Source organism: Liolophura sinensis, chromosome 3 (genome assembly GCF_032854445.1).
Source record: "Liolophura sinensis isolate JHLJ2023 chromosome 3, CUHK_Ljap_v2, whole genome shotgun sequence".
NCBI classification, from domain to species: Eukaryota; Metazoa; Mollusca; class Polyplacophora; order Chitonida; family Chitonidae; genus Liolophura; species Liolophura sinensis.
Window position 1 is genome coordinate 12586635 of NC_088297.1, and position 27085 is coordinate 12613719.

Here is a 27085-nt window from a genome sequence, read left to right on the forward strand (position 1 = left end):
ATTATATTGCATCGATGTTTAATGAGTCTGTACAAATGAGACCTACAATTTGGTTATAAAACGGGATCACTCCATCGACTAGTGTATTTATCTGTTTAAAGGGGTACTTTCAATTACTATACCAATAATGGTAGTAGTCAAGTTTATGGATGCTTAATGATGGACGCCAGCAGAGCATGTGACAAGGTTGATTATTGAACACTCCTTCATAAGCTTATTTTCTGTGATGTGCCCTTGTTCATTGTTTATTTGCTTTGTACTTGGTTTCATGTGCAATTGGTTCCTGTTAAATGGGGTTCATCGATGTGTGAGCAATTTTCCGTATCCAGTGGGGTGCGCCAAGGTGGAATATTGTCTTCCTCTTTGTTTACAATTTACTTGCACGACCTTGATGTTTCACTAACTAAAGCTAGTGTTGGATGCAATATTGCAGAGCGGTCGCTGTGAGTTAAAGTCCAGCTCATGCTGGCTTCCTCTCCGGCCGTACGTGGAAAGGTCTGGCAGCAACCTGCAAAGTCCATCTACAAAGTCTCTGCAATGCTTACTAGACATTTCTTCGGAGTATTCTATCTCTCTTAATGTTTTATACAACAGTCAAAAAACGTTAGTGGGTAACATCAAAAAGCTACAAAGATTCCCCATTCCCGTCTTACACTCAGCCTCAGTGACAACAATGACATGAATGAGCAACATAGAAAGCTCTGCATGATATACCTGCATGATATCCTATGGTAATAAAAATAAAATTTGGCACATACTCTCCAAATGTGTATTTCTGCCCCATATAGGATGTATACGCTCAGAGTAGTTTCAACAGGTTGAAAACTATCTACAACGATTCGTTCGGGTGGCTTATGAATCGCAAGTATAACTGTAGTGCTGGTGGAATGTCTTTAATACACAGGGTAATGTCTTTGGGTGAATTGCTGCGCAAGACGGGGTTCTGACTTTACAGAAGACTAGGATATAGTAGTTATTTGGTTGCACACTCTGTAATCTGCGCCAAAAAAATGGCAGAACATTCTGTTAAAACTAATATAATGCATTATTTTTTTTTACTCTTGTTCTAAATGTTTTCGGCCTGAAATAAAAGAACAATTTTTTTTCTTATTATTAAGTGGTGCTCCCCAAATTGTCCAAGGTCTTCTTAAGTAAAGCCTCCTAGAACTCGTGGGTGGTGCATTTATAAGGATGAGCATGCGTAAAGTTCCGGGATGGCAATGCGTACCTGGACAATGGACCATCCTGGCCCCAGGGTTTCAAAAAGTTCCGGGATGGCTATGCGCACCTGGAAAATGACGCACCTGGACAATGACAAGAACATATTAATACAAGTTGCAACTCAGTGATGGAAACAAAACACGGCAGATCCACGACGAAGTGGTGCAAGCTCACATGAACAAAATCAACACAATTAATCCAGAAATACTTAAAATTAAGGCCATTTCATGGCTGTGGCTGTTGAAGTCAAGATGTAAGTCAGACATAGGCCTATCTCACGAAGCGACAGGTGTCCTCCGAGGTGCTATGTCTTGCCCCATAGCTAACTGCGCGATGCACATAAAGGTGTCATATTCATGAGTGGAATGTAGATCGCAAACTAAAGAAGAAAATAAATCCATAAATCTATATAGAGCAGGCCAAACCCTGTACAAATGTACCCTATATAGCCAAGACCTACGTCTATCAAAATGCCTGTGATTAACGGGAAAATTTGATTTGTGTATTCGTCAGGTGAATGTTGTGCCAGTGGCCCATATATACACATATACCTGACTAGACACATCATTGTAGTTTTTCGTGTTTGATGGATGATAACATATAAATCATAGCGGAATAAATACTAACATATAAATCATTGCAGGATAAATGCTCCTTAAAGCACTTTAAGCATTTTTCACCTGTGATCTATAATTTGGATTCTTATCATACAGCCGTCAAATAAGATAGTAACTGGAAGCCAGAACATTACAGTACTTAATAATGAAAATTTATGATATTCCCTAAACCGTTTGAGATATATGACATACTTGCATATACCTGCATGGTATCTAGTATTGCAAATTTGAATCGTTCTACTCTGCACCTGATTGGTCAGGTGTCAGGTATACGACATCCATGTATATACCAGCAGGAAACACATTATTGCAAATTTGAATCGTTCTCCTCTGCAAAACATTGGTCATGTCTGGCTTAAAGGCCGCTTATGCCATGAGAATGACGTACCACAACGTTTCATCTGTCTGTAGGCTTATGGAGTATTTCATTATGGAGTATACCAAAAGAAACTTTTTAACTGAGACGTGCAGTTCTATGTGAGGACATCTTTGCTCTTGTTGTTGTTAACGGTGATGGTGTACTTCGTAATGGCGGGCGAAAATGCGCATGCGTCTCCACCTTGTGATGGCGCATCTGTTTATTTCATTTTCTTGAAAAAAATTTCTATTTAAACAAATCAAACCTATCAGACGTGCGACCCAAAAACGCGTGTAATATCCGATTAAAATGGCTATCAAAAAAGTTTACAAGCCTACACACATGAACATACATAACAAATTCTAGGGGTAATGCCGAGAGCTAGCGACAGCCATTGGTTATTTGCCAGTATGTTATTTGAGAAGAGACGTGGATTTACTGTATTCCTTGCAAATTGGGTTAATCTTGTTTTATATGGGTCAGCTAAAACTGGGTTCTAGTAAGACACATGTATGTTAACGTTGTAAATGTATAGGGGATAGATGCCAATAAAAAGTGGCAAGGCCCGTCAACAAATCCGGTGATGTGGTTTAGAAAATATTCACATAGATTTATTTGTGTGGCGAAACTAAATCTGGGTTTTATATAAAATGCCAAATAAAACTTTCAGGCGGCGGAGGCTTTTCATCTTACTACACTCCCATACAGTGGATAAGTATATTACACATAACTGATGGGCATCCGTTAAATGGGAAATTTAAAAAAAAAAACAATGGAAAGTGATTATAATTTTCCAATTTGATCAGTTGAATAAATTACACTGTAGATAAAAATCGTAATTTTGATGGCGCTTGCTACCAGAGATCACCCAAGGAGAACTTTCGTAAATGTACTATTAAAGTAAAGCGTGATATGCGCCGATTCGTATTGATATTTCTCGAAAATGCGACAGCGTACAGCTCAATTAATATCACGGGATTCTGTTAGGATGCTCGAGGCGTGATAAACACACCAATACCGGCTAGACATATTGCATGAGAAAAATGTGAATCTTGCAGGGATGGATTTCGCTACCAAATTTGTCAGTGAGTTTCAATATCTTTAATCGATCAAATCCCTACTAAGCCTTGTCAGTATAACGTTTGTTTCATTAAATATCTGTTTATCCCATAATTATATATATTAAATATTATTTGTGCACAATTCTTTAATATTTAGGACATGTGTTGTTGAACTGCAAACTGCTGATTAAATAATGACTACAACTTGTCAGTATTTCGTCTCCTTCATCAATGTGCGTCCAGTTCATTCTGTCTTCCTCTCCGGCTGTACGTGGACAGGCCAGCAACCTGCAGATGGTCGTGGGTTTACCCCGGGCTCTGCCCGGTTTCCTCCCATCATAATTCTTACCGCCGTCGTATGAGTGAAATATTCCTGAGTACGGCGTAAAACGCCAATCAAATAAATAAATCAAATAAATCACCTATGTCCGGGTGTTGTTAAATATATAACTGTTTGTCTAATTTATTATTTATTTACTTGATCGGGTGTTTTACGTGGTACTCAAGAACGTTGCACTAACACGATGGCGGCCAGGATTATGGTGAGAGGGAAAAATGGCAGAACTTGGGGGAAACCCACGACCATCCGCAGGTTGCTGCAAGACTTTCCCATGTACGGTCGGAGAGGAAGCCAGGATGAGCTGGTCCAGAACTCACAGCGACCGCATTGGTGAGAGGCTTCTGGGTCAATGGCCCGTGCTGCTCACATTCTAAAGAAAGAGACACTGGATATTAATATATTTGGTTAATTCGTGTATACAGAATATGGTACCGACTAATCCACTGTCCGTATATCGCTTATCTCATTAGCTGTGTCAGTGACTGAGCATTTTTTAAAATTTAAGATATGGAATATAAACACGGTGTATTTATATACAGAATATACCCTACTTTTTTGAATAGCACGGTGGGGTTAAATCGTCGAGTGTTTGAATGTAACTATACGGCTTTATATTTGGGGCCTGTAGCGTGAAGTAGGGCAAACTGTGGTCAACCTCGCAACAATAAAGCCGGTTCTTACGTGCCTGGTCCACTTGGGATTACTATATACATATAGGCTACAATAGAAAGCGAGCGACCCATGGTGGTCTTTGTACACTTTCGCGTCCCAGATTCACTGCATTGCGTTAACGCCCGCTATTTGTTATATTTCCTCTTGTCATGCAAAGCGCAGGGCAAATCATTCCGCTAAAAGTTGAGGGAGCCTTCAGTAATCGTTTCAAACCTCGTATAAACACGTTTGTCTATAAGCCTCCCGTTCGGCCATAGTTTTATATACAACACAAATACACCTTGCTCTTCAATACAACCGCTTCATTAGTCTCAAGTGGCCAGGTACATATATGAAAAGAACGATTAAAGCTGTTATCTATTGGATAGAAATGGGTTTCACGAACTGAGTAAACGAGTGCAGTTCACATGTACGCTTTCCATCACAGGTACGCTTTACATCAGATGTACGCTTCCCGTCACATGTACGCTTCACATGCAACACGTATCTATGTACGACGAAAACAACCTTGCGCTAGGTACTGGAGGTGCCGGTAGACTAAACCCCAAAGAAATTGTCTTGATATAGATTTTCTAGGAAATTTGGATTTATTTACTTATTTCCTTTAATATTTATTTAGGTATTCATATTAACACGTTGTGGCACGATTGGCCATTTTTACCCTAAAGGCCTTAATATCATAGGCAACAAAGCCTTCTTCAGCTCCATCACATAGTGTGGTTACCATCCAAGAGATATCTCATTGCTCATTGACTTCCATGGATTTTTCATTACATGTAGTGACATCTACGTGTGAAATTCAAATATACCATTTACCATCAGTGAATAGGTATTCCGACTGTTACAAATTATACCCCCCCCCCCTTCCCCTCCTCTGGGTATCAACCCCTCCACTTTTTTGTGAAGATCAATACCTGTGCGTGTGTGAACACAATTACATGCAGAAGTTACTAGTCATTTTCATTAAACTCGCCATTCAACAATGCGGCCGTCGTGAGTTCAAGGCCAGCTCATCCTGGCTTCCACTCTTGCAGATTGTCGTGGGTTTCCCCCGGACTCTGTCCGGTTTTCTTAGCATATAACAAAGGTTGTGGTAGTTTGGAAATAACGCATATTGCAAAGGCTGTGATATGTTGGATATAGTGCATATAGCACAAACTGTAAAACGTTGTATATATGAATAGTTGTAATCAAAGCACAATATATAACAACAACTGGTAAACTAGGATGGTACACGATTTGTGTGCTAATTTCATTCATTTGTCTAGAACATTGTTTGCATTTCTTCGTCTTTAATAAAAACTGTTCACCGTTTCCCCTTGTAAACGTCGGTCCTTATTTCTCACTTTATATACATGTACTTTTTTAGTTCTTTGGTGGATTATGTTGAACGTTGTTTTAGAAATTGGTTCTACTATTGTTGGCCTGGAATGTTCATAATGCCTGACGACCTTTTACGCGATTGTCTGTTTTGACGCTTATATTAGAACATATTTAACTTCCGCATAACCGTTAGCAAATTTGCCATGCAAAAGCATCTCCACACACCATATCAGATGCGACAAAGAACCCTATCAGTAGTTCTGTCTGTCTGTGACATCCTGTCTCCACTTGAGAGTGCGCTTCCATATTTTTGCGCTTTCAAAACAAAGCCATTGGAAAACAGGTTACCAATTGCTCATCTACAGTGTTTAGAAGTAGAGGGGAATATATCTGTTAACATTTATAAAGAATAGCTTGATTGCAACCGGATCACAGCTGATCTTCTACCATGTCTAACGAAGATAGAGCATCATTATAAAGTAGCCGATAACAAACGACCACTTAGCCGGGTACCATTGATTTATTGATACATATTGATACAGGAAGGTCTGATTGAAACTTTTGATCCCCTTTCAAGATGTATAGAACTGTGTTTCAATGATTGATTAATTGATTTTATGAGTTGCGTGATCGGAAAGCTGACATAAGACCTCACACTTCTCTTACATGCACTTGTACATCGAGCTGTAATCACTAGTAAACAAAGCATCCATTAGGCTACCAAGAATGGACGCATTTCTCGTGAAGTGAACTTAATTCGGTTTACTTTATTATACGGTTGTTGTCTTGGCGTGTATGAGGAAGCCGGACGATGGAACAATGGCATAATGGAACTACGGCATGATGGAACAATGACATGATGCAACCATACATGATGGCATGATGGCACGATGGTATTTATCTTAAGGATGATGGTCTTATTCGGCTTCCATAGTATGGCGGAAGTGAATAAAAAAAAATGCATGTACATTTGGATAACATTTAACGTGTTGTACACAATACGTGATCAGCAGGAATAAATCTAAATAACGACTATATACGAAGGGATTGCAGCCTCTTTTAAAAGATGAGGGCATATTGACATACGTTTAGTGGCCACAAAATACCATGCGCAATGACGGAACAGGACTGTTACACACGGTCACGACGACACTATACTGGTAACCCAGGGTGACACAGATGAATAATTTGTTAATTACAGCTTCTTGTAAGACATCTCGTATGAAACCAATTACCACAAAATTTGTAGTCTCTGTTTTCCCGCTGGGATAGCTACTAATCCGATAAGATCATGTGGCTGTTAAGACGACATCAAATTAATGAACGGAAATGCAGATTCCCACAGGCCATGGCAGAACCACGTCACCGGAAGCCCAGTGTCTCAGGCCCGCAGAATAATTATTAGACGGGTTTTCAATGGAGGAAAGATAGACATCCGACATTTTTTCATTGGCTCACGCTAATTTTCAAGAAATAACCTGAAACTAAAGATAAAACGTGCAGCATTGGGTACACTGGTTGAACAGCAAACTCATCTGTGTGTCTTTCAGGAATTAAGGCGTGTCACTAGTATTCTTTAATCGCTTTGTCAGAATGTTATAGTTCCGAAAGACATTGGAACCTTGTTAGTAGTTTTCCATCTATACAGTTATGGAAGAGTTGTTTTATTCATCATGTCACTTGTTAATGAAAGGCATTTCCCGCCTAAGAAAACTCCCGCCTAAACTGTGTAGTTTATTCCCGCCTTTATTTATGTGAAACAAACTTTATAAACCACATGTTCTAAAAATTCTCCAATACTCTCAATATCAATATTATGTCTTTAGTACGCTCATTATGTTAACGGGTCAATAGACAGAATTATCGCGCAATGATCCAACATGCCAGTGGAGAAAAACATGTTTGTTTTAAATTCCCATAAATGACAACAGTGCTCCCTAAAATATGTATTAATGGAAGGCGCAGATAGGTTCGTGTCGTTACTGGCGAGCCGAAGTACTCAAAAGGAAACCCACCTACTGTGAGTTAATATATTTGATGTATACCGTTAATTGATTTTAACATTTAATTGAAATTAAAAGTATAAATGAAAGAAAAAAGCATATCTTGGCCATACATTTGGAATTCAAGTACCAGTTTTTGGATTTGATTGCTGTTGATTTATCTCAAGGTCAGTCTCATAGGATTACTGTACATTGTATGGGTAGGATTAGAAATATTTCTTCCTGGGCCGAGTCACACTTAAGACTTTAAAAGAGGATGTTGCAGCTTCCTCGCTTGGCGTTCAGCATTAAGAGGATAGTGCATCGACTGGTTGACCAGTATCAGTATTATGGCTCGGGCGGGGCGGCTTACTTGCCTTTGGTATGGCGTCTCAGTGAAGCAGCGCCAGATAAAAGAGCAGTGGAAATCCGTCCTTCAACAAGGAGGCACATTACATGCATTCTAAGGAATCCTTGGTCGTCATATGACTGAAAAATTGTTAAGTACGACGTTAAATCCCAAGCACTCACTCACTAGGAATACATGTATTTCTTGGGTCAGACAGGGTTATTTGTACGAGTCAAAGAGAGTGTCTTTTAAATTCAGATAAAAATTTTCTGAGCCTCAACAAACCACTAGGAATAAATATTTAATAAAATAGCTGATGTTCAAATTCGTGGTGATGTTCATCAAAGATACGATTGCATAAATATAAATGAATAAGGGATAGGGTTATGTGTTCAGAACGTATCATGAAAGTCGCTACGAGCATTTTGTATGACCTGCATGTGAATCTGACTGGGCTTCCTTTCGGAGCTTGGATTCACACTTGACAGTGTCTGTACATTTCGTATAATCATTTCCTTCGTCAGATGTTTCATTTTTATTGATAAAATGTTTATTTAATTATAGAGATTGAATATTAATAGCTTCTGAGTTTGGAAAGTATATTAATTGTAAATCATCCTCTGGTGACTTGATGTGGCCTTGAAAACAAAAAATACCCTTTATTTATATATGTGTGCTGAGAGCGCTAGGCATGTGTGATTGACATCAGTCTACGACATTGAGCCATAGGTGGCGCTGTGATCGATGAGGTCTGGAAAGCCTCTCGACAGATCTAAATGGTCCCATTCCAATGTAAACACATTAACAGCTTCATGTTACATTTGTTTTTCTCTTCACTTTTTTCTCGACATCGAGTTTTCTATTGTGTTCAATTTGAAGAGAATTAAAAATACATGTATCTCAATGACAACTGATTAGTCTAACCTTGAGTGGCACGATTACTTTGCTAGCGCCGAAGAAATCAAACTGAAATCAAGTTGAGGTTCGACAATCTGTCCTTTGAAAAGAACTCATCAGATTTCTCATCAGCTCTTTAGGAAAGTAAGCAAGAGACTTCTGCTAATTCATATGTCTCTTAGCTCCTGTATTTGAGTTTTGTTCTGGTAAGATTGAGACAAATGATTTTATAACATCATATTGTAAAAGAGATAGTTAACTTTTGTTTGCCCCATAGTGTAAAATTAAAACAAATGGCTTTTAAACATTAACACAAATGACAGTTAAACATTAACATAAATGGCTTCTTCAAGACGGATGTAAATTACTTCTGGTACTGATTTATTGTAAGATTGATGAAAATGGCTTTAAAATGCTATACTGTCTACCTTGCTGATAGCCACGATAATTACGTACTCGTAACGTCAAGAGGGCTTCGTACAAAACATAAATACTTTGTATTTAGAGACTGAAGCTGACAACGTAGAACGCATTTGTTTCTTTTATGTTATCCAAGGAGCCATGCGCTTAAAATAAGCATGAACAGTACCGCTGGCATATAGCCAAGACACTTTTTTCTTCTAGCACCCAACAACTAACCACACTCGTGTCAGTGTAAAATTCTTCACATGGCTTTAAACAGTTTTTGCGATCAATACATGAATCAACGGATTTATCTTTCTTGGCGGTGAAGCGAACACATAGATGATGTTCTTACCAGAGAATCATAGCGTGATTTTAACCTTGTGGCGTGGCTTTAGCAAGATAATTAGTTTCATACATGTGCTCTAAACAGTGGGAGAAATTTGATGTGTAAAAATCGATTCTGTGTTACTATGACAGCATTCTTCGCTATTTAGCAGAAGAGAAAAAAAATACAGAGACGACATACGTCAACAAACGACAAAAGCGCGACGATCGTCTGGAGTACACACGGCGTTTTGGCAGCATCTGTTTCCCGGCACCTTTTTGATCGACGATAACTTATAGGGATTTCTTCAGTTTTGGCATAACATTATAATTGGTTAATTGAGTAACACCACACACGCACTCACCCCCCCACCCCACTCTCCCCGCCCCGCATCCTCCCTTTACGTCCTCCATCCGCACGTGAATAAGCTACAAGCAAACATCTGAGATGTTGCATAATGGAGCTAGATCGATCGTAATCTCTGACAGCATTCAATGTCGATGATGTATTATGCCGCACGCAATCCTGTCTCCAGCATCATAATAAGATCGTCTTTGTGCTATCTTCTTACCAGAGCTGGCCTCCATTCATCTAATATGTGAAGCCACAAAGAAAGACCCTGTTATTCTACAAATATCATCGACCCACGGACATAACATCTCTTATATTCTTGTCGAGGTGACTCCGTTAGGGTGTATACACCTTTGTGACTTGTAGACAGAAGGAGAGAATTTTCCATTGGCTCAAATGCTAAGAGTCTGTCAAATAAGACGATTTGGAATTACCATCAGTAGAAAAGAATATTTAACGCAGGTTCTACCTTGTCGTGTTCTAAATCTTTAACTGGTATCTCTGGACAATTGTATATTACATTACATGCGTGTTTTCTTGAAGGCCGCTACTTATATTTTTTTAAGACCAATCTGTTCTGGCGCTTTTCTGGTTTTTGCGTTCAGTTTGCTATTACTATTGCCTTTCTTTTTGTGGCACCTTGTGGTATCACTAAATGGAGGCGAAACACAAGAAAGCACTGGTATTGAAAATAATGAGTACTGAAGGACGAAGACTTAAATATTCTTTTCCATGTACATGGAATGAGTTTGCCTGAGATTAATGCCAGGCCTCCGCATGGAGGTACGTGACACATATCCAAGCCACTAGTGTATGTCAGCCTCACTGTAAATAAATAAATAAATACATAAATAAATACAGGGCAGTCACATAAGCTGCAGAGTACAGTACTCATGTTAACTCGTGTCGACGTGAATATCACAATGTCGCGGTAAGGTCATATGACAGGAAAGCGTCACCGACCGCTCGACAAGATCAGGCCTAAGTGAGAAAACGTGAACGCAAACAGAGAACAAGACCAAAACAATCTGTTCACAGGACAATGTTTTTCTTTTCCGAATTCAGTGACGTAAATGCACAGATTAAGGGCGTTTTGTGTTGTGTTATGAAGAAAACATCGTTCCAAATCACGACCAGTGGGTGGCAATTTCCATCAGTTACATGTCAGATTTCCTGCTTATCTGAGATGTGATTTTTGTACAGTTACACAGTGACGGCGTACTCAAATATCACCCATGTCATATAACGAACAGTTCAGCGGACGTCTTCCGACATCAAAGGCCGATTCCACAAAGCTATTTCTGACTTCTGAAGTCAAAATTGAAAACTTCTTCACAATGCTTAGTTTTTGGTAATGAAAGCTAAAATTCTGACACCTTTGTCTTAAGATGACATTGATGAATTGGACAAAATTTTAATTTCCAAAGCCCCAAAATAAGCTTTATTAATATTTTGACTGAATTCAGAAAAAGCTTTGTGAAATCAGCTCCTGACTGTGAAACGTCTGAGCTAACTGTAGAAGCTGTGAACAGTCTTGTTCACCCGGCTTGCCATTGCTGCAGTGTTTTATAGCACAAACTACCAATCATCTAGAGTTCCAAGATAACTCCTGCTCTCACTGCTTCTGGGGACTTGGTGACAATAAGCTATCGACGAAGCTCGTGTGACCGTTTGCACAATCTAACGTTCGTTGAAGATCTCTTGTCTTCCATCATATTAGTGTGCATATCTGTAAGCGGGGCCTCCGTGGCTCATTTGGTTAGCGCGCTAGCGCAGCGTAATGACCTAGGGGCCTCTCACCAATGCGGTCGCTGTGAGTTCAAGTCCAGCTCATACTGGTTTACTCTCCGGCCGTACGTGGGAAAGTGTTCCAGCAATGTGCGGATGGTCGTGGGTTTCCAGAGGGCTCTGTCCGGTTTCCACCCACCATAATGCTGGCCGCCGTCGTATAAGTGAAATATTCTTGAGTACGGCGTAAAACACAAATCAAATAAATAAATAAATATCTGTAAGCTACATGTGGAAAGGTTCGTCAGTAACTTGTCATAAGTCGGGGTTTTATTCTGAGCACTCCGTAATACTGACCTCCACCGTATATAAGCGAAAGAAATCGTTGAGTATGGCGCTTTTGAGTATTGACAGTCTACAGTGTAACAAAAAACACGTTATATTCCTCCATATTAAACAATATTTATATGCCTGAGAGTTACCTGTATGTCCTGCCTCCCCCCCCCCCCCCACCAATCCCCAACACACACCCCCAACCAAGTTTTGTATCAGCGATACAAATCTAACATTGTTACTGTGATTTTATCACCAAGCATTCGCCAACCGTAGAGTCTTACAGAATCTAACCGTGAAGCCCACATCCGTAGGCCAAGCGGGTAGAACATAGATGCAAGGCCACCATGCCGTTGTTGTGGTTGTACAAAGACAGTCACTTAATGTAGTATTGACTACTTAATAATTCATGCAACTGTTCATGCATCTATTATTGTCTTTTTCTCGTTTGTCTTGTTGTTTAAATTGGTTTTAGCTTGAGCTGAAATGTGTACAGATATATGTGGTATCCACGTTATTTGCTTCTGTCGCCCGCTGACTTCAAGTACTTCCATTACATTCTTGATTAATGTAAAGTAAAAAGAGGATCTGGATTTGTTTCGAATAGCCATTAGTTCAAATCAATAACCTGATGGCTAAATTATTAATTAGCCTAATTTCGAACTAACCCCCCTTTAAATGTGTGCGAATCATTGTAATCTTAAGCGTCAGAGACCATTATTGTCGATGTATTGATTGGATCTAAATTAGCCTCCAGGAGATTAAAAAAAGAGAGCGAAAGAGGACTTTCAGTGTACGGAGTCCTTTCTACTTGTCATGGCGTGAATCCGGCGCTTTTATGGTTTGACCTTGACAAAAGAATAAAGGTCTGTATACTCATCAGCTCTGCACTGAACTGACAAGCAGTTGCCTCTGGGCGTCTACAATCAGCATGCAGATAAACTGTTAGTGCAGGGTTTGATTTCGTACAGCATTTCGTCCACATGGACATTAAATCAGATTTTAATCGTATCCATAACAAATGTCAGTTTACGCCATAGATGCTAGAGGCGGTATAAATGGCTAAGCGTTTAAACATTTGCATGAACAGTTAGAACAAAACCCTAATTGAGTTAAAATGACAGGAGACAAGGTTTAATACGTTTGACCATTTGCAAACTATCACACCGTCGTCTCTGCTCTGGTTTTGCCCTCTATGCTGTATTCCTTTATGTTGTACAGTATTATATATATAATTAAAGTTGTTATAGGGTAGGGAATGATTTGAGGTGGTATAATATGAAAGGATGCATTTGTGTTGAGTTAAAAATCCATCAGGTTGTGCCTCAGTAGATCTTCGTGTAGACTAAACTGTGTAATCGCAGATACACTACACCGGACACCTTTAGAATTATAGCCTACGGGAATTTGATGTGCATAGTTTGGTGGTCAAAGCTCACGGTACGATTCCTAAGGGTTTATGGCTTAATTGGATTGCCAGGTACACAACATTATGTCTGTTTATAACGAATGAAGAAAGAAATATGAAATATGAAGATGCACTATTAATGTAAAAATGTATATTAATTATGCATCTTCATATTTACATTTATAGTGCAGCCCACAATTTAGCGTCAAAATTGGTATTTATCAAAAGTGCATTTGGTTAGTATACATTTCAAATGTACAAGGTAAACAAATTCAACCAAAGATTATGTTTTCTGTAAGATATTGTTGCTATTACAAAATATTATATTGCGTATCACAAAATACAGCATTTCACCAACACATATAATTTAGACGTACAGCACAGAGCGAAAAACCAGAACAGCGACGACAGTGTGGTAGCTGGCAAATGATCACTCGTAACCAGTGAAATACGGCCCCTTGTCAGTTCACCTTTGTTAACGTTTTGTTCTAACTGTTCATGTACATGCCTAAATGATAGCAAATTACACGCCCCTAGCACCATGGCTTAAGCAGAAGTAGTTAAAACAAATGCTATGATGTTAATTGATATTTATTGGACGTCACCGGTCTAGAATTTCTCAAAATGCTGTGTTGTCACCACATTTAATAATGTGAATAATAAATGCCAATAACATTTTATTCTGCTGGAAAAACAAGTCATGCATTTTTTTATGCATTTTTTAATTCTTTTTAGCAATCTATTTTTTAGTGTAATGCACCTAATATATATCGACGTAATCCTGTAGCGAGAGAGTCTCGTATATAGTCTACGTATCGTAGTACAGTGGCATTGTGGATCTCCTAAAAAGCAAACTCATGTGGTTTTTCCCGACTGTTGTCATGGACTCACTTATTGTTGTTGCGTAGGAAGTGGAGAAATACGCGCATGTCTAGGTCATAATGTATTGTCATAGGCTACAACACAGAGAGCAATACCTGAGTAGCTGCGACAATGTGATAGCTGGCAAACCAGTAAAATACGGCTTCTGGTCTTTTTACCTCAGTTATAGATCTTCACTTTAACTATTCACGTAAATGCATAAAAGATAGCGACATACGTCACTGCTGTAGCCAAGCATGGTATGCAGCAGATCTTTACTATCGACGTGGATTCAGCCATAACCTGGGCCAGGGTATTTACAAACTCATCCCTTCATTGTGCCCAGTGCCTGCATGGGAGGAAAAAAAAACTGTCTGCGGCGCCCTCCTGTTCGTTGTCTTTTACGAAGTTCGCTTGACACCGCTTTTCCCTTGCACCAATTTGAGATATATCACAAGTGGGAAAGTTCGTCAATGACTTGAGGATGACATAGAAAGCTGTGTGGCATTGAATAGGTGATAATTTCTAGAGTATTGAACAACGTGTAACTAATACAAAGATTATTAGACTTCTTTTACATGGCAATACGTTCAGTTTCTGCATCTTAAATCATGTTTTTTTACTGAAATAAATCTTTCACTCAAATGATATGTTGCTATGGAAACAGGGCATGGAGGTAAAAAGGTATAATTAACAGCACTGCATTAATTTGCTTTAATTCTGCTTAAGCCATGGTTCGAGATGACGTCAGGTTTGCTACTATTTAAACATTTATTTGACCAGTTTGAATAAATCTCTATCCGAGGTAAGCTGACAAGAGGTCGTTTTTCACCGGTTACATATGACCATTCGCTAATGATCACACTGTCGTCTCCCACTCTTGTTTTACTCTCAATGTTACACTCAAAAAATTAATCTGTGTGATGCTAGAATGTATTCTGTTACTAAAACATAATACTGTGTCATATTCAACATAAGATGCCATTTAGGACTAATAAAATCGCCCCCCCCCCCCCAACTATAAAGTGGCCGCCGTCGCACAAATGAAATATTCTTGAGTACGGCGTGAAACGCCAATCAAATAAATAAATAAATAACGAAATAAATAAATAACGAAATAAGGAAATAATAGGAAGGAAGAAAACCCTTGTGTTGAATGATTAGAACGTGTACTATATTTAACTTAAAAATCTCTTGCAATAACAGAATACATTTTAGGATCACTGAAACATTATACTTTCTTTTAAAATTAACAGATTCATTTTTTGACTGCATAGTAAGTCTTTTCTTGTATGAATGAAGGGTCGTAGATTTATGTCACAGAGGATGACGAAGGAAAAGACACATTAACTAGGGTGGTACTTTACATGCATGTTCATTACCATACACAAGGAAACTACAGGTAAGTAAATTCGAGTGAATATAATTAAAGACATAGAGAATATAAGTAAGTCCAGAGCAGCGACGACAGTGAGATAGACGTACAGAATATAGAGTAAGACCAGAGCAGCGACGACAGTGAGATAGATGTACAGAATATAGAGTATGAGCAGAGCAGCGACGACAGTGAGATAGATGTACGGAATATAGAGTATGACCAGAGCAGCGACGACAGTGAGATAGATGTACAGAATATAGAGTATGACCAGAGCAGCGACGACAGTGAGATAGATGTACAGAATATAGAGTAAGACCAGGGCAGCAACGACAGTGAGATAGACGTACAGAATATAGAGTAAGACCAGAGCAGCAACGACAGTGAGATAGATGTACAGAATATAGAGTAAGACCAGAGCAGCAACGACAGTGAGATAGATTTACAGAATATAGAGTAAGACCAGAGCAGCAACGACAGTGAGACAGACGTACAGAATATAGAGTATGACCAGAGCAGCAACGACAGTGAGATAGATGTACAGAATATAGAGTAAGACCAGAGCAGCAACGACAGTGTGATAGACGTACAGAATATAGAGTAAGACCAGAGCAGCAACGACAGTGAGATAGACGTACAGAATATAGAGTAAGACCAGAGCAGCAACGACAGTGAGATAGATGTACAGAATATAGAGTATGACCAGAGCAGCAACGACAGTGAGATAGATGTACAGAATATAGAGTAAGGACTAGAGCAGCGACGACAGTGTGATAGACGTAAAGAATATAGAGTAAGACTAGAGCAGTGACAACCGTGTGATAGACGTACAGAATATAGAGTAAGACCAGAGCAGCGACGACAGTGTGATAGACGTACAGAATATAGAGTATGACCAGAGCAGTGACGACGGTGAGATAGATGTACAGAATATAGAGTAAGACCAGAGCAGTGACGACAGTGAGATAGACGTACAGAATATAGAGTATGACCAGAGCAGCAACGACAGTGAGATAGATGTACAGAATATAGAGTAAGACTAGAGCAGCGACGACAGTGTGATAGACGTAAAGAATATAGAGTAAGACTAGAGCAGTGACAACAGTGTGATAGACGTACAGAATATAGAGTAAGACCAGAGCAGCGACGACAGTGTGATAGACGTACAGAATATAGAGTATGACCAGAGCAGCGACGACGGTGAGATAGATGTACAGAATATAGAGTAAGACCAGAGCAGCGACGACAGTGAGATAGACGTACAGAATATAGAGTATGAGCAGAGCAGCGACGACAGTGAGATAGATGTACAGAATATAGAGTAAGACCAGAGCAGCAACGACAGTGAGATAGACGTACAGAATATAGAGTAAGACCAGAGCAGCAACGACAGTGTGATAGACGTACAGAATATAGAGTAAGACCAGAGCAGCAACGACAGTGAGATAGATGTACAGAATATAGAGTAAGACTAGAGCAGCGACGACAGTGTGATAGACGTAAAGAATATAGAGTAAGACTAGAGCAGTGACGACAGTGTGATAGACGTACAGAATATAGAGTAAGACCAGAGCAGCAACGACAGTGAGACAGACGTACAGAATATAGAGTAAGACCAGAGCAGTAACGACAGTGTGATAGACGTACAGAATATAGAGTAAGACCAGAGCAGCAAAGACAGTGAGACAGATGTACAGAATATAGAGTAAGATTAGAGCAGCGACGACAGTGAGATAGATGTACAGAATATAGAGTAAGACCAGAGCAGTGACGACAGTGAGATAGACAGTACAGCACATGCAGAGAGTAAAACCAGAGCAGCGACGACAGTGAGATAGATAGCAAGTGGTCACACTCAACCGGTAATATATGGCCTCTTGCCAATTTACCTCTGTTAGGGTTTTATTCTAAGTGCTCGTGTAAATGCATAAATAGTAGCAATGTACAGGCCCCCTAGGTAATTAGGTAAATAAAAAACATGCATTGATGTTAATTGCAATTTATTAGACGTCAGTTGTCTAATGAAGGCGGACGTTTCTTGCGCACAAGATTTCTTGGTATTCAAACATTACGGTGTGATAAACAAAAAAAAAGCGCCGCATAAAACCGAAAACCTCGTTGTTTGTTTGTCATAAAGAAAGCTAAGTAAGATAATTTCTTTGTAGATGTTCACCTTTTTAGTACATCTCACACTATATCCGTTTATAAGACGAGACTGATTCAAAGAAGTTCTTCAGCAAAAAACACTTACGCCACCTAAGACGTGACAAAACGTGTCGTTATGAAGATCACCTGTGATGGGTCTTCGCTTACACGAACGTTCGCACGTGGTTCTGCGCGAGAAAAGATAAAAGAGTTCAGGACTATGTACTTTTACAAAACAACATCTAAAGAACCGTGCTACCTTTCTCAAATATTTACCGAGAAGCTCTACTCTGTGTTACGTAGGGCTTGCAAAAGGAGTGTTTTGTTTGATTGTGTAAAAAGATGAATAGAGATTTTTAATGGAAAAGGTCGTCTTTTCGTTGGTTTTGGTCAAAGGAAACTCCCAATATGTCTCTTCCAATATGTGTTCCCCTCGTAAACACGTGCATAAAAGTGACGTGTCATGGAGACAGAGCTAATGCCTATGTTCAAATCACACAGATGTCTGTTTAAATAACTTATTTTATTATATTAAATCCTTTATTGTCACTGGGAATTCAGAATGTCACTTGACAAAATACGTTTGAGTCTTCTTTCTGTATCCGCTCAAAAACCGCAGATTACTATCTTAAAAATATCAAATGAAATAAATTATTTATTTTCCTCCGAACTTCATTCACTACATGACACTCACTATATGGCATTCATTACATGACACTCACTACATGACACTCACTACATGACACTCACCGCATGACGCTTACTACATGACACTCACTGCATGACACTCATCTCATGATACTCACTACATGACACTTACCACATGAAAATCACTACATGACACTCACCATATGACACTCACTACATGACACTCACCACATGACACTCACCACATAACACTCACTACATGACACTCTCCATGTGACTCGCCACATGATGCTGAGTACATGACACTCACCACATGACACTCACCATGTGACACTCACATCATGACACTCGCCACATGACACTCACTACATGACACTTACCACATGAAAATCACTACATGACACTCACCATATGACACTCACCACATGACACTCACACATGACACTCACCACATGACACTCACTACATGACACTCACCATGTGACTCGCCACATGACACTCACTACATGACACTCACCACATGGCACTCACCACATGACACTCACTACATGACACTCGCCACGTCACACTCACCACATGATACTAACCACATGACACTCACTACGTGACACTTACTACAAGACCCTCACCACATGACACTCACCACATGAAACTCACCACATACTACTCATCGCTTGACCGATTTAGCATATCACACGATATAGCCTTCCAATTTCTGAGGAAAGAAGCAACCTTTGAAATCCTCTATCCCAACGTTCTCGGGAAGCGCTTTTCGAGCAGAAAGTAGCTATGTTGGTGATGCAAGCTGAGATGATTTCGCACAAAAATATTTCGCCTGTTCATTTATTTGATTTGCGCTTAAGATATTGGCGTGTGCCAGTCCCCTTATATCTCTTGATTTAGCTCAAGCTTTACATTGTTTTCAGATGGTTGTTTATTCAATGTGAAGACCATACAGGGTTTCTGGACCACTAAACTCTAATATATTGTAATTAGTATCATTGCACTTTCCCCTAATTTTGCTTAAACCATGTTTGTACGGAGCTGTATAAGTTGCTATTATTTAGGCATTTCCATGAATCGTTGGAATTAAAGCCTAACTGAGGTAATTTGATAAGAGGCCATATTAATCGCTCACGCACGACCATTTTCCAGCTATCACACTGTCGTCAGCGGTTTGGTTTTATACTCCGCGCTAAAGTCTGTTTGTATCATTTATATTTCGTACGATACTCACAGAACAGATGGGTTTTAGATCACTTTGTTATCTGTACGTTTTGTGGCATGTTAATTTTATTTTTGTACTTAAACCTTTCCACTGTTCGATACTGAATGGTACTCGATAGAAATGTCACTCGAGACTACAATGCATTTATAAACCTTACGCTCTTGCACGACTGATTAATTAAATAATCAGTAACATCATTCGATGGAAGTCCACAAATTTACCAAAGTTTGAACCTCACCTCGCGTGTCTTGACGATTTAAAAGCAATGCCTGCAAATCTGACTATAGGCTTGTATGTATTAGAACTTCGTCCATTCACGTCTGGGAAGTAGTTCAGACCAAATCGTTTGATTTATTGTTCTTACGCGGTGATGTTTTGCTTGCAAACTGGTAACGTATTTCTCAATCACTGCAAGAGAACACTTGTTATTGGTTTGATTGGTGTTTTACGCTGTACTCAAGAATATATCACTTATATGACGGTGGTCAGCATTATGCAGGGAGGAAACCCGGCAGGGCTCAAGGATACCCCTGACCGTCTGCAGGCCGCTGCCAGATCTTCCCACGTACAGCCTGAGAGGAAGCTAGCAATTGCGCGGTAATAGGTACCTCTGCTGTTCCCATCATGCATCGCATCTGCTAAGCTGAGCTTCCTTGTGCAAACAAACTGACCTTCGATTGTCCATGCCTTTGCGAAATAGACCGAACATAGTTATGCGACCAACCGTTTGATTTGAATGGAAGAGCTGAGTCAACACTACTCCGCCTTGGGAAAACCCTGACAACATATCAACTCCTATTGAAAGCCTTGTGTACAGGGTACAATGTAAACAACAAATCTTCATGTAACCTGTATGAGAAGTAGGGTAATTATCAGATTCCAGGTCATGGATATAATACATGCCAAGAAAGGTAACCGTCAGACTACAAGTTAACAAATATAATAGACTCAACTCAATAAGGACAAACGGAAGTTAATTGGATTTGCTGTGTATGACGAAAAGGAAGTTCAGTTGAGGTAAGCAACTAATCGCTTGCGTGGTAATCCGATATGGGAATGTAAATGTTGGTTCATTGTATTGCCTGAGGTTTAATTTCGCTTTCTTCATTATGTTCTTGAAATCACTACCTTGCCTCCTCGAAGGTCTCAGTGTCGATGTCTTTACATTGCACTGTCCTAATATCACTAATTACCATCGTGTGTCACAGTGGACAGCTATTGTTCCCCTAGTAAATGTAGAGTAGAGGAAATGTTTATAAAAAAATTAAGAAATAAAGTAATGTAAACTACATATATGTACGTGAATGCCCGAGATACATCGTGCCCGCATCCCGATAGGTGATAAGTAAACATATGTATATACTTCATGGATGTAATACAATCATTTGTAAAAAGAATATGTCAACACTGCCAGAAAAAGCCCAACAATGTGACCCATGCAAAAGTCTCTCACCAGCATGGTCGCTCACGTCGGCTTCCTAATCCGCCATACGTGAGAAGGTAACCTGTGGATGGTTGTGGTGTTCCCCTGGGATCCGCAGTATACATGCACCCGTACAAGTGCATTAAAACAACCCATTACATGTACGTCTATAACAGCATTCTACTACATGCAATATATACTCCTACAAACACATACAACAGAGAATGCTCTTGTACAGGTGGATATATACTGTGGATTGTATAATGTTCTTGTACAGGTGCATCTATACTGTGAATTGTATAATGCTCTTGTACAGGTGCATGTATACTGTGGATTGTAAAATGTTCTTGTACAGGTGCATCTATACTGTGGATTGTATAATGCTCTTGTACAGGTGCATGTATACTGTGGATTGTATAATGCTCTTGTACAGGTGCATGTATACTGTGGATTGTATAATGTTCTTGTACAGGTGCATGTATACTGTGGATTGTATAATGCTCTTGTACAGGTGCATGTATACTGTGGATTGTATAATGTTCTTGTACAGGTGCATCTATACTGTGGATTGTATAATGTTCTTGTACAGGTGCATGGATACTGTGAATTGTATAGTGCTTTTGTACAGGTGCATGTACACTGTGGATTGTATAATGCTCTTGTACAGGTGCATGTATACTGTGGATTGTATAATGCTCTTGTACAGGTGCATGTATACTGTGGATTGTATAATGCTCTTGTACAGGTGCATGTATACTGTGGATTGTATAATGCTCTTGTACGGGTGCATGTATACTGTCGATTGTACAATGTGTTTGTACCTGTAGACCAGTGCCATGCTCTTGTACATATATATTTCTGGTTGTACAGTGCTTTTGTGCCCGTATATAGTGTAATGCTCTTGTACATGTATGTTGCGGATTGTACAATGCTTCTGTACCCGTGTACAGTGTTATGCTCTTGCACGTGTATACTGCGGGCTGTACACTGATGTACATTGCTCTTGATGACTGTGGGTTATACCTAATACTATAGCTACTACTCAAATGCAGATACATTTTACATGGTTGGACACGCGTATAAATAATTTAAAATGATTAACACTGTCACCTAAACCTCTTTAGTTGGCAACATTTATAGCATCAGTAAACATACTATCAATGTAATTCATTTTTGTTATCATACATGTGAAGTAGATCTAGCAGATCTGTGCTACGGGAATTTGCCAGCGGCCATGGACTACCATTCGCTCTGAATATTTCGATCCAGAATACAACAACTGCATGTATGATGAAGAAAGGAAGAGACAAGATCAGACGAAAACATCACACCATGGACTAATTTATTTATTGAGATGGCGTTTTACAGGGCACTGAGCACAGTTCCACGTCTACCGTTATGGTGAAAATCAATTATAACATAAAGTACCGAAAAGAAAAAATTTTAACACAAATTATTGATTTTATAGTAACTTTTCGTACTATATTTGTATTTAGTGTATAGAATGTTCTATTATATATGGGATGAGATAAGATTTTCAGTATTCATCTTATATTGTAAGAGTGATTTTAAAGACAAAGTTGATCTGCTCTTAGCATTCGGCCTAGACAATGAGTTAGCCCAGTGACATAAATTTTGCTCTGTCTAAACAGCCATTAAAACTATTTATTTATTTGATTGGTGTTTTACGCCGTGCTCAAGATATTTCACTTATACGACGGCGGGCAGCATTATGGTGGGTGGAAACCGGGCAGAGCCCGGGGGAAACCCACGATCATCCGCAGGTTGCCGTCAGACCTTCCCACGTACGGCCGAGAGGAAGCCATTATGAGCTGGACTTGAACTCACAGCGACCGCATTGGTGATAGACTCCTGGGGCATTACGCTGCGCTAGCGCGCTAAGAAACTGAGGCATGGAGGCCCCCAGCCATTAAAGGGAGTAAGATATGTGCCGTGGAGGCTGGCTATGGGGAAGTTGCATACTTCTAGGTAATGGACTTGATGTATACCAGCAATGGAATTTCGTTTTTTTCAAATCTCAAACGTTTTCTCCACCCATACTACTGGCAACCATTGTCAACGTGAAAAACTTTTGAGTATGGCAATATTAAAATAATCTAGTAAATCTATTTATTTATTTATTTTTTATAGTTTATTTATTATATTTGATTGGTGTTTTAAGCCTTAAGGCGACCAGCATTATAGAAATCTCGTAAATAAATCTGTCACCGAAAACCTCAAACGTTTACGCTCTCTCGTCCTATATGTTTCTTTCATTTCTCATTTATTAAACATAGTGAGATAAATGCTTGACAAGTCAAAAGGCACGCGAACCATAACACCGTCTCATTAAGATTCTTAAAACATTTTTGCACCAGAGCACGATTTTGAAATTGCCTACGATGCAGGAAGCACATTGATTGGGAGTTATATACACTCATTGATAAAGGTTTTACTCCTTGATAATTTAAGTTATCCGTGTGTTGTGAAGTTATGTGAGGATTTTAACCCTAGGTGTGAAATTTTAACTCTGAGGTGAAGGTTTAAAAGGACCTGGTATGGTAAGGCAGGGAATCGGCCCAGTGCAAAAAACTGTGCACCCCAAGGAGCGAAACAAAGTATAGCTGTGGGAGACAGCTGCTGTGACACACGTGAGACTACTTCTTTTGTAGTGAACCAATCAGTGCACCACAAATGTGACTTTATGAAAAATTATTGACCACGCAGTTTTGCGCGAGTTAATTAAATACATATATAACAAATGTTACGCCTTATGCTTCCGCTACGCAGATCATGTTAATGTTAATGATAGCTAGAGTAACACATGTGCTCTCAACCAGGTTTTCTGATATGATTTCGCTATAGTTGCCACACGTTATGTAATACCATAGCTTAACAATTATTCAGCCTATTTCCTGATAACACTTATTTAATGCAAGACAGCCTATGTCCTTTCTCACACAAAAAGTGTTGCCAAAGACAGAACAAGAACAAAAGGTTCAACTCTTTCTAGAAATGCAACCTGTGACTCACTGTACTGTGTAGGACGTCAAAATAAGACAATCTCATCGCATTATATAGTTTATTGTTTACATATGAAGACCAACGTTAACCAAAACGAAACTTTGACAGCACGTAGAAGTACACACTTGAAAGTTTCAGTAAATATATTGTTCTGGCTAACATTGATCTCATATATCCTTCTCAACACGCGGATAACGATTTTGTCCTTACAACATTTATCAAATATAAAGCCAGTCTCGCGTATATGTAAAGACATGAAACAGAATCAAACAAATATACATGTTCTTATATTCAATGTCATACTCATGATATGGTATGAAGAATAATTATAATGTGTAATTATGTATAACGTAAAATTATATATAATGTATAATTATGTATAATGTTACAATTAATGTATAATGTATAATTATGTATAATGGACAATTATGTATAAAGTATAATTATACCATGTTCTGAAATTCTTGACAAAAATCCAACAAATACATTAGCATGTCGTTATTTGCATCAGATTATTTATGATATGATATGGTGCAGTATAATAATTATTATATATAATGTGTCATATAATAATTATTATATGACATTTGATATGACAATAAGTTCTGCTTTAACTTATGATTGGACCAAAAAAGGTATGTTGAAAAATATGATAAACAAGAAAATGTTTTGTGAAAAAGTGACGGAAGCATTGAAGCGTACAATTAAAAGTATACTAGGAAATTGCTTAAATATGCCTCGCGAAATCATGGAAAGCACTCAAGGGTGTACATGTACTCCAGAACAATTTCTGTAGCACTACCATGCAGGGAATGTCAGCAAGCCTTAATTTGTACCGTGTGAAATGGCCCGTGCTTGACAAGTCGATAAATCAATCCACCGATATTTAGAGAGCAACAATCGTGAACTGACCAATGAAGACAGACAACTAGTTATTTAGTGTGCGTATACAAGTGGACCATGGCTAATGTAGTCAGCAGATTTAATTCCCCCGTCCATGCTCTTTGATCTGAATAAATACAGTCCTGTGTTCAGCCAAGCATAACGGTTCATCCGTCTTCACGCGATTACTTTATCTAGGATGCAGTAGGATTGCATTCTCACGGCACCAATCACGAAGCTTTTACTTTATATTTTGTTCTATATATTGTCTATTTTCAGATCGCTTTCACTTTCGGTTTAGCCATTGCCGCAATGATCCAAGCCGTCGGTCACGTGTCTGGAGGCCACATAAACCCTGCTGTGTCTGTAGCCATGCGATATCACTCAGTATCAGTCCGCTAAAAGCCTTGTTTTACGTCGTCTCCCAGATAACAGGGGCTATTTGTGGCGCTGCTATTTTGTATGGGTGAGTTTTGTGGACGTTTTTCATGGTCCCTTTCAATGTTTCCGCGAAGACTACGTTAAAATCTTGAACCAGATAATGTATACAACTGAGATTCTGCCGCAAAAAATCAACAAGAAGAATCAGCTGTTCCGTACGTTTCCCAGTTAGAACCGGAAACACATACCATCAGGCAATAAATTTATAGGAATGAACGATTGATTGTTGTTTAAAACACACTCAAGAAAGTTCCTCTTGTGCAATGGCAGTCAGTTTCATGGATTGTAGAAAACCGCAGTGCCCGAGGTCATTGGCAAAGTAATGACAAACTTTCTCATCTGTGAAGATCAGACAAGTGACTTCATTAAAACGTTAACCTACGCAAACGAACCTACAAGCGTCGTCGACCTCTAGTTATTTATATATTTATTTGGTTGGTGTTTTACGCCGTGCTCAAGAAAGTTCATTTATACGACTGTGGCCAGCATCATGGTGGGAGGCTTCTAGGTCATTGCGCCGTGCTGGCATGCTAACCCCTCGGCCACCCTGGCCCCCACTACTTATTGTCACCAATGCCCCGACAACAGTGATAGTGACTTGAACTTTTGGCCGTAAGTGGAAGGTTCTCAGCAACCTGCGGATGGTCGTGAGTTTCCCCCGGCTCAGTCCGGTTTCTCCTCCCACCATAATGCTTGCCGCCGTCGTATAAGTGAAATATTCTTGAGTACGGCGTAAAACACCAATCAAATAAATAAATAAATAAATTAATTGAACATTTGGTCATTCAACAGCAAGAAGTAGGTTCACTTTGCCATTCCTTCTGTTTTCCCTTTACATCAGTCAAACAATTTAACAATATTTTAATCAACCAGTCGCACTCTACTTTTTTAACAGTATAACCCCACCAAGCGCACGTGGTAACCTTGGAGTAAACAACATCGACTCGTCGTTGACACCTGCTCAGGGTTTCGCCATGGAGCTGATGCTGACCTTTATCTTGCTGTCTGTGATATATGGGACGACGGACTCTAACCGTGTAGGGTACGGGAGTGTGTCCCTCTCCATCGGACTCGCCGTTGCTTTAGCCCATTTGGCTGCGGTAATTTTTTTTTTTAATTTTTATTTCAATTTCCAATTCCAATCCATTTGCACATTTGGATTTGATTCTAATATATTAATGGCGTTATACCTGTATCCAATACAACCGGCGAGTCAACCGCTAGTGGCTGGTGGTGAAGTCGACCTGGGACGGCGATTTAGGTGTTCTCAGTGAAAAGTTCACAGATCGGTGACTCGGAAAGCTGAACTAGTTTTGATCTCATTTTTGTTCCTGCATCGATCATGAAATGTAGAATAATATTCTACAAATGATGAGATGAAGTTACGTTGGCCTTTTCAGGCCAGAGAGGAGCAGCACGCAGTACCCAGGAGCCTCCCATCAATGCGATTTCTGTGAGCTCAAGTCCAGCTCATTCTGGCTACCTCTCCGTATGTGGGAAGGTTTTCCAGCAACCTGCTGATGGTCGGTTTTGTCCTACTATAACGATGGGCAGAATCGTAAAGGTCAAATATTCTTGAGTGCGGCGTAAAACACCAATCAAATAAATAAAATAAATAAATTTTATACGAGAATATTCCGCCTCCGCCACACCCTTGCTACATGTGGAATTGGTTACAAGATTTACTT

The 27085-nt window shown here is 39.4% G+C and overlaps 1 protein-coding gene across 1 annotated transcript in view; it reads left to right on the forward strand.

Annotated features, from left to right (window-relative positions):
- The window catches only part of LOC135463729 (aquaporin AQPAe.a-like), a 55848-nt gene that overhangs the window by 20465 nt on the left and 8298 nt on the right, over window positions 1–27085 (forward strand). The window contains exons 2-3 of the mRNA XM_064741139.1: window positions 25236–25422; window positions 26293–26497. Of these exons, the coding sequence (XP_064597209.1) occupies window positions 25236–25422; window positions 26293–26497 (392 nt within the window). The remainder of the gene's footprint in view (window positions 1–25235; window positions 25423–26292; window positions 26498–27085) is intronic.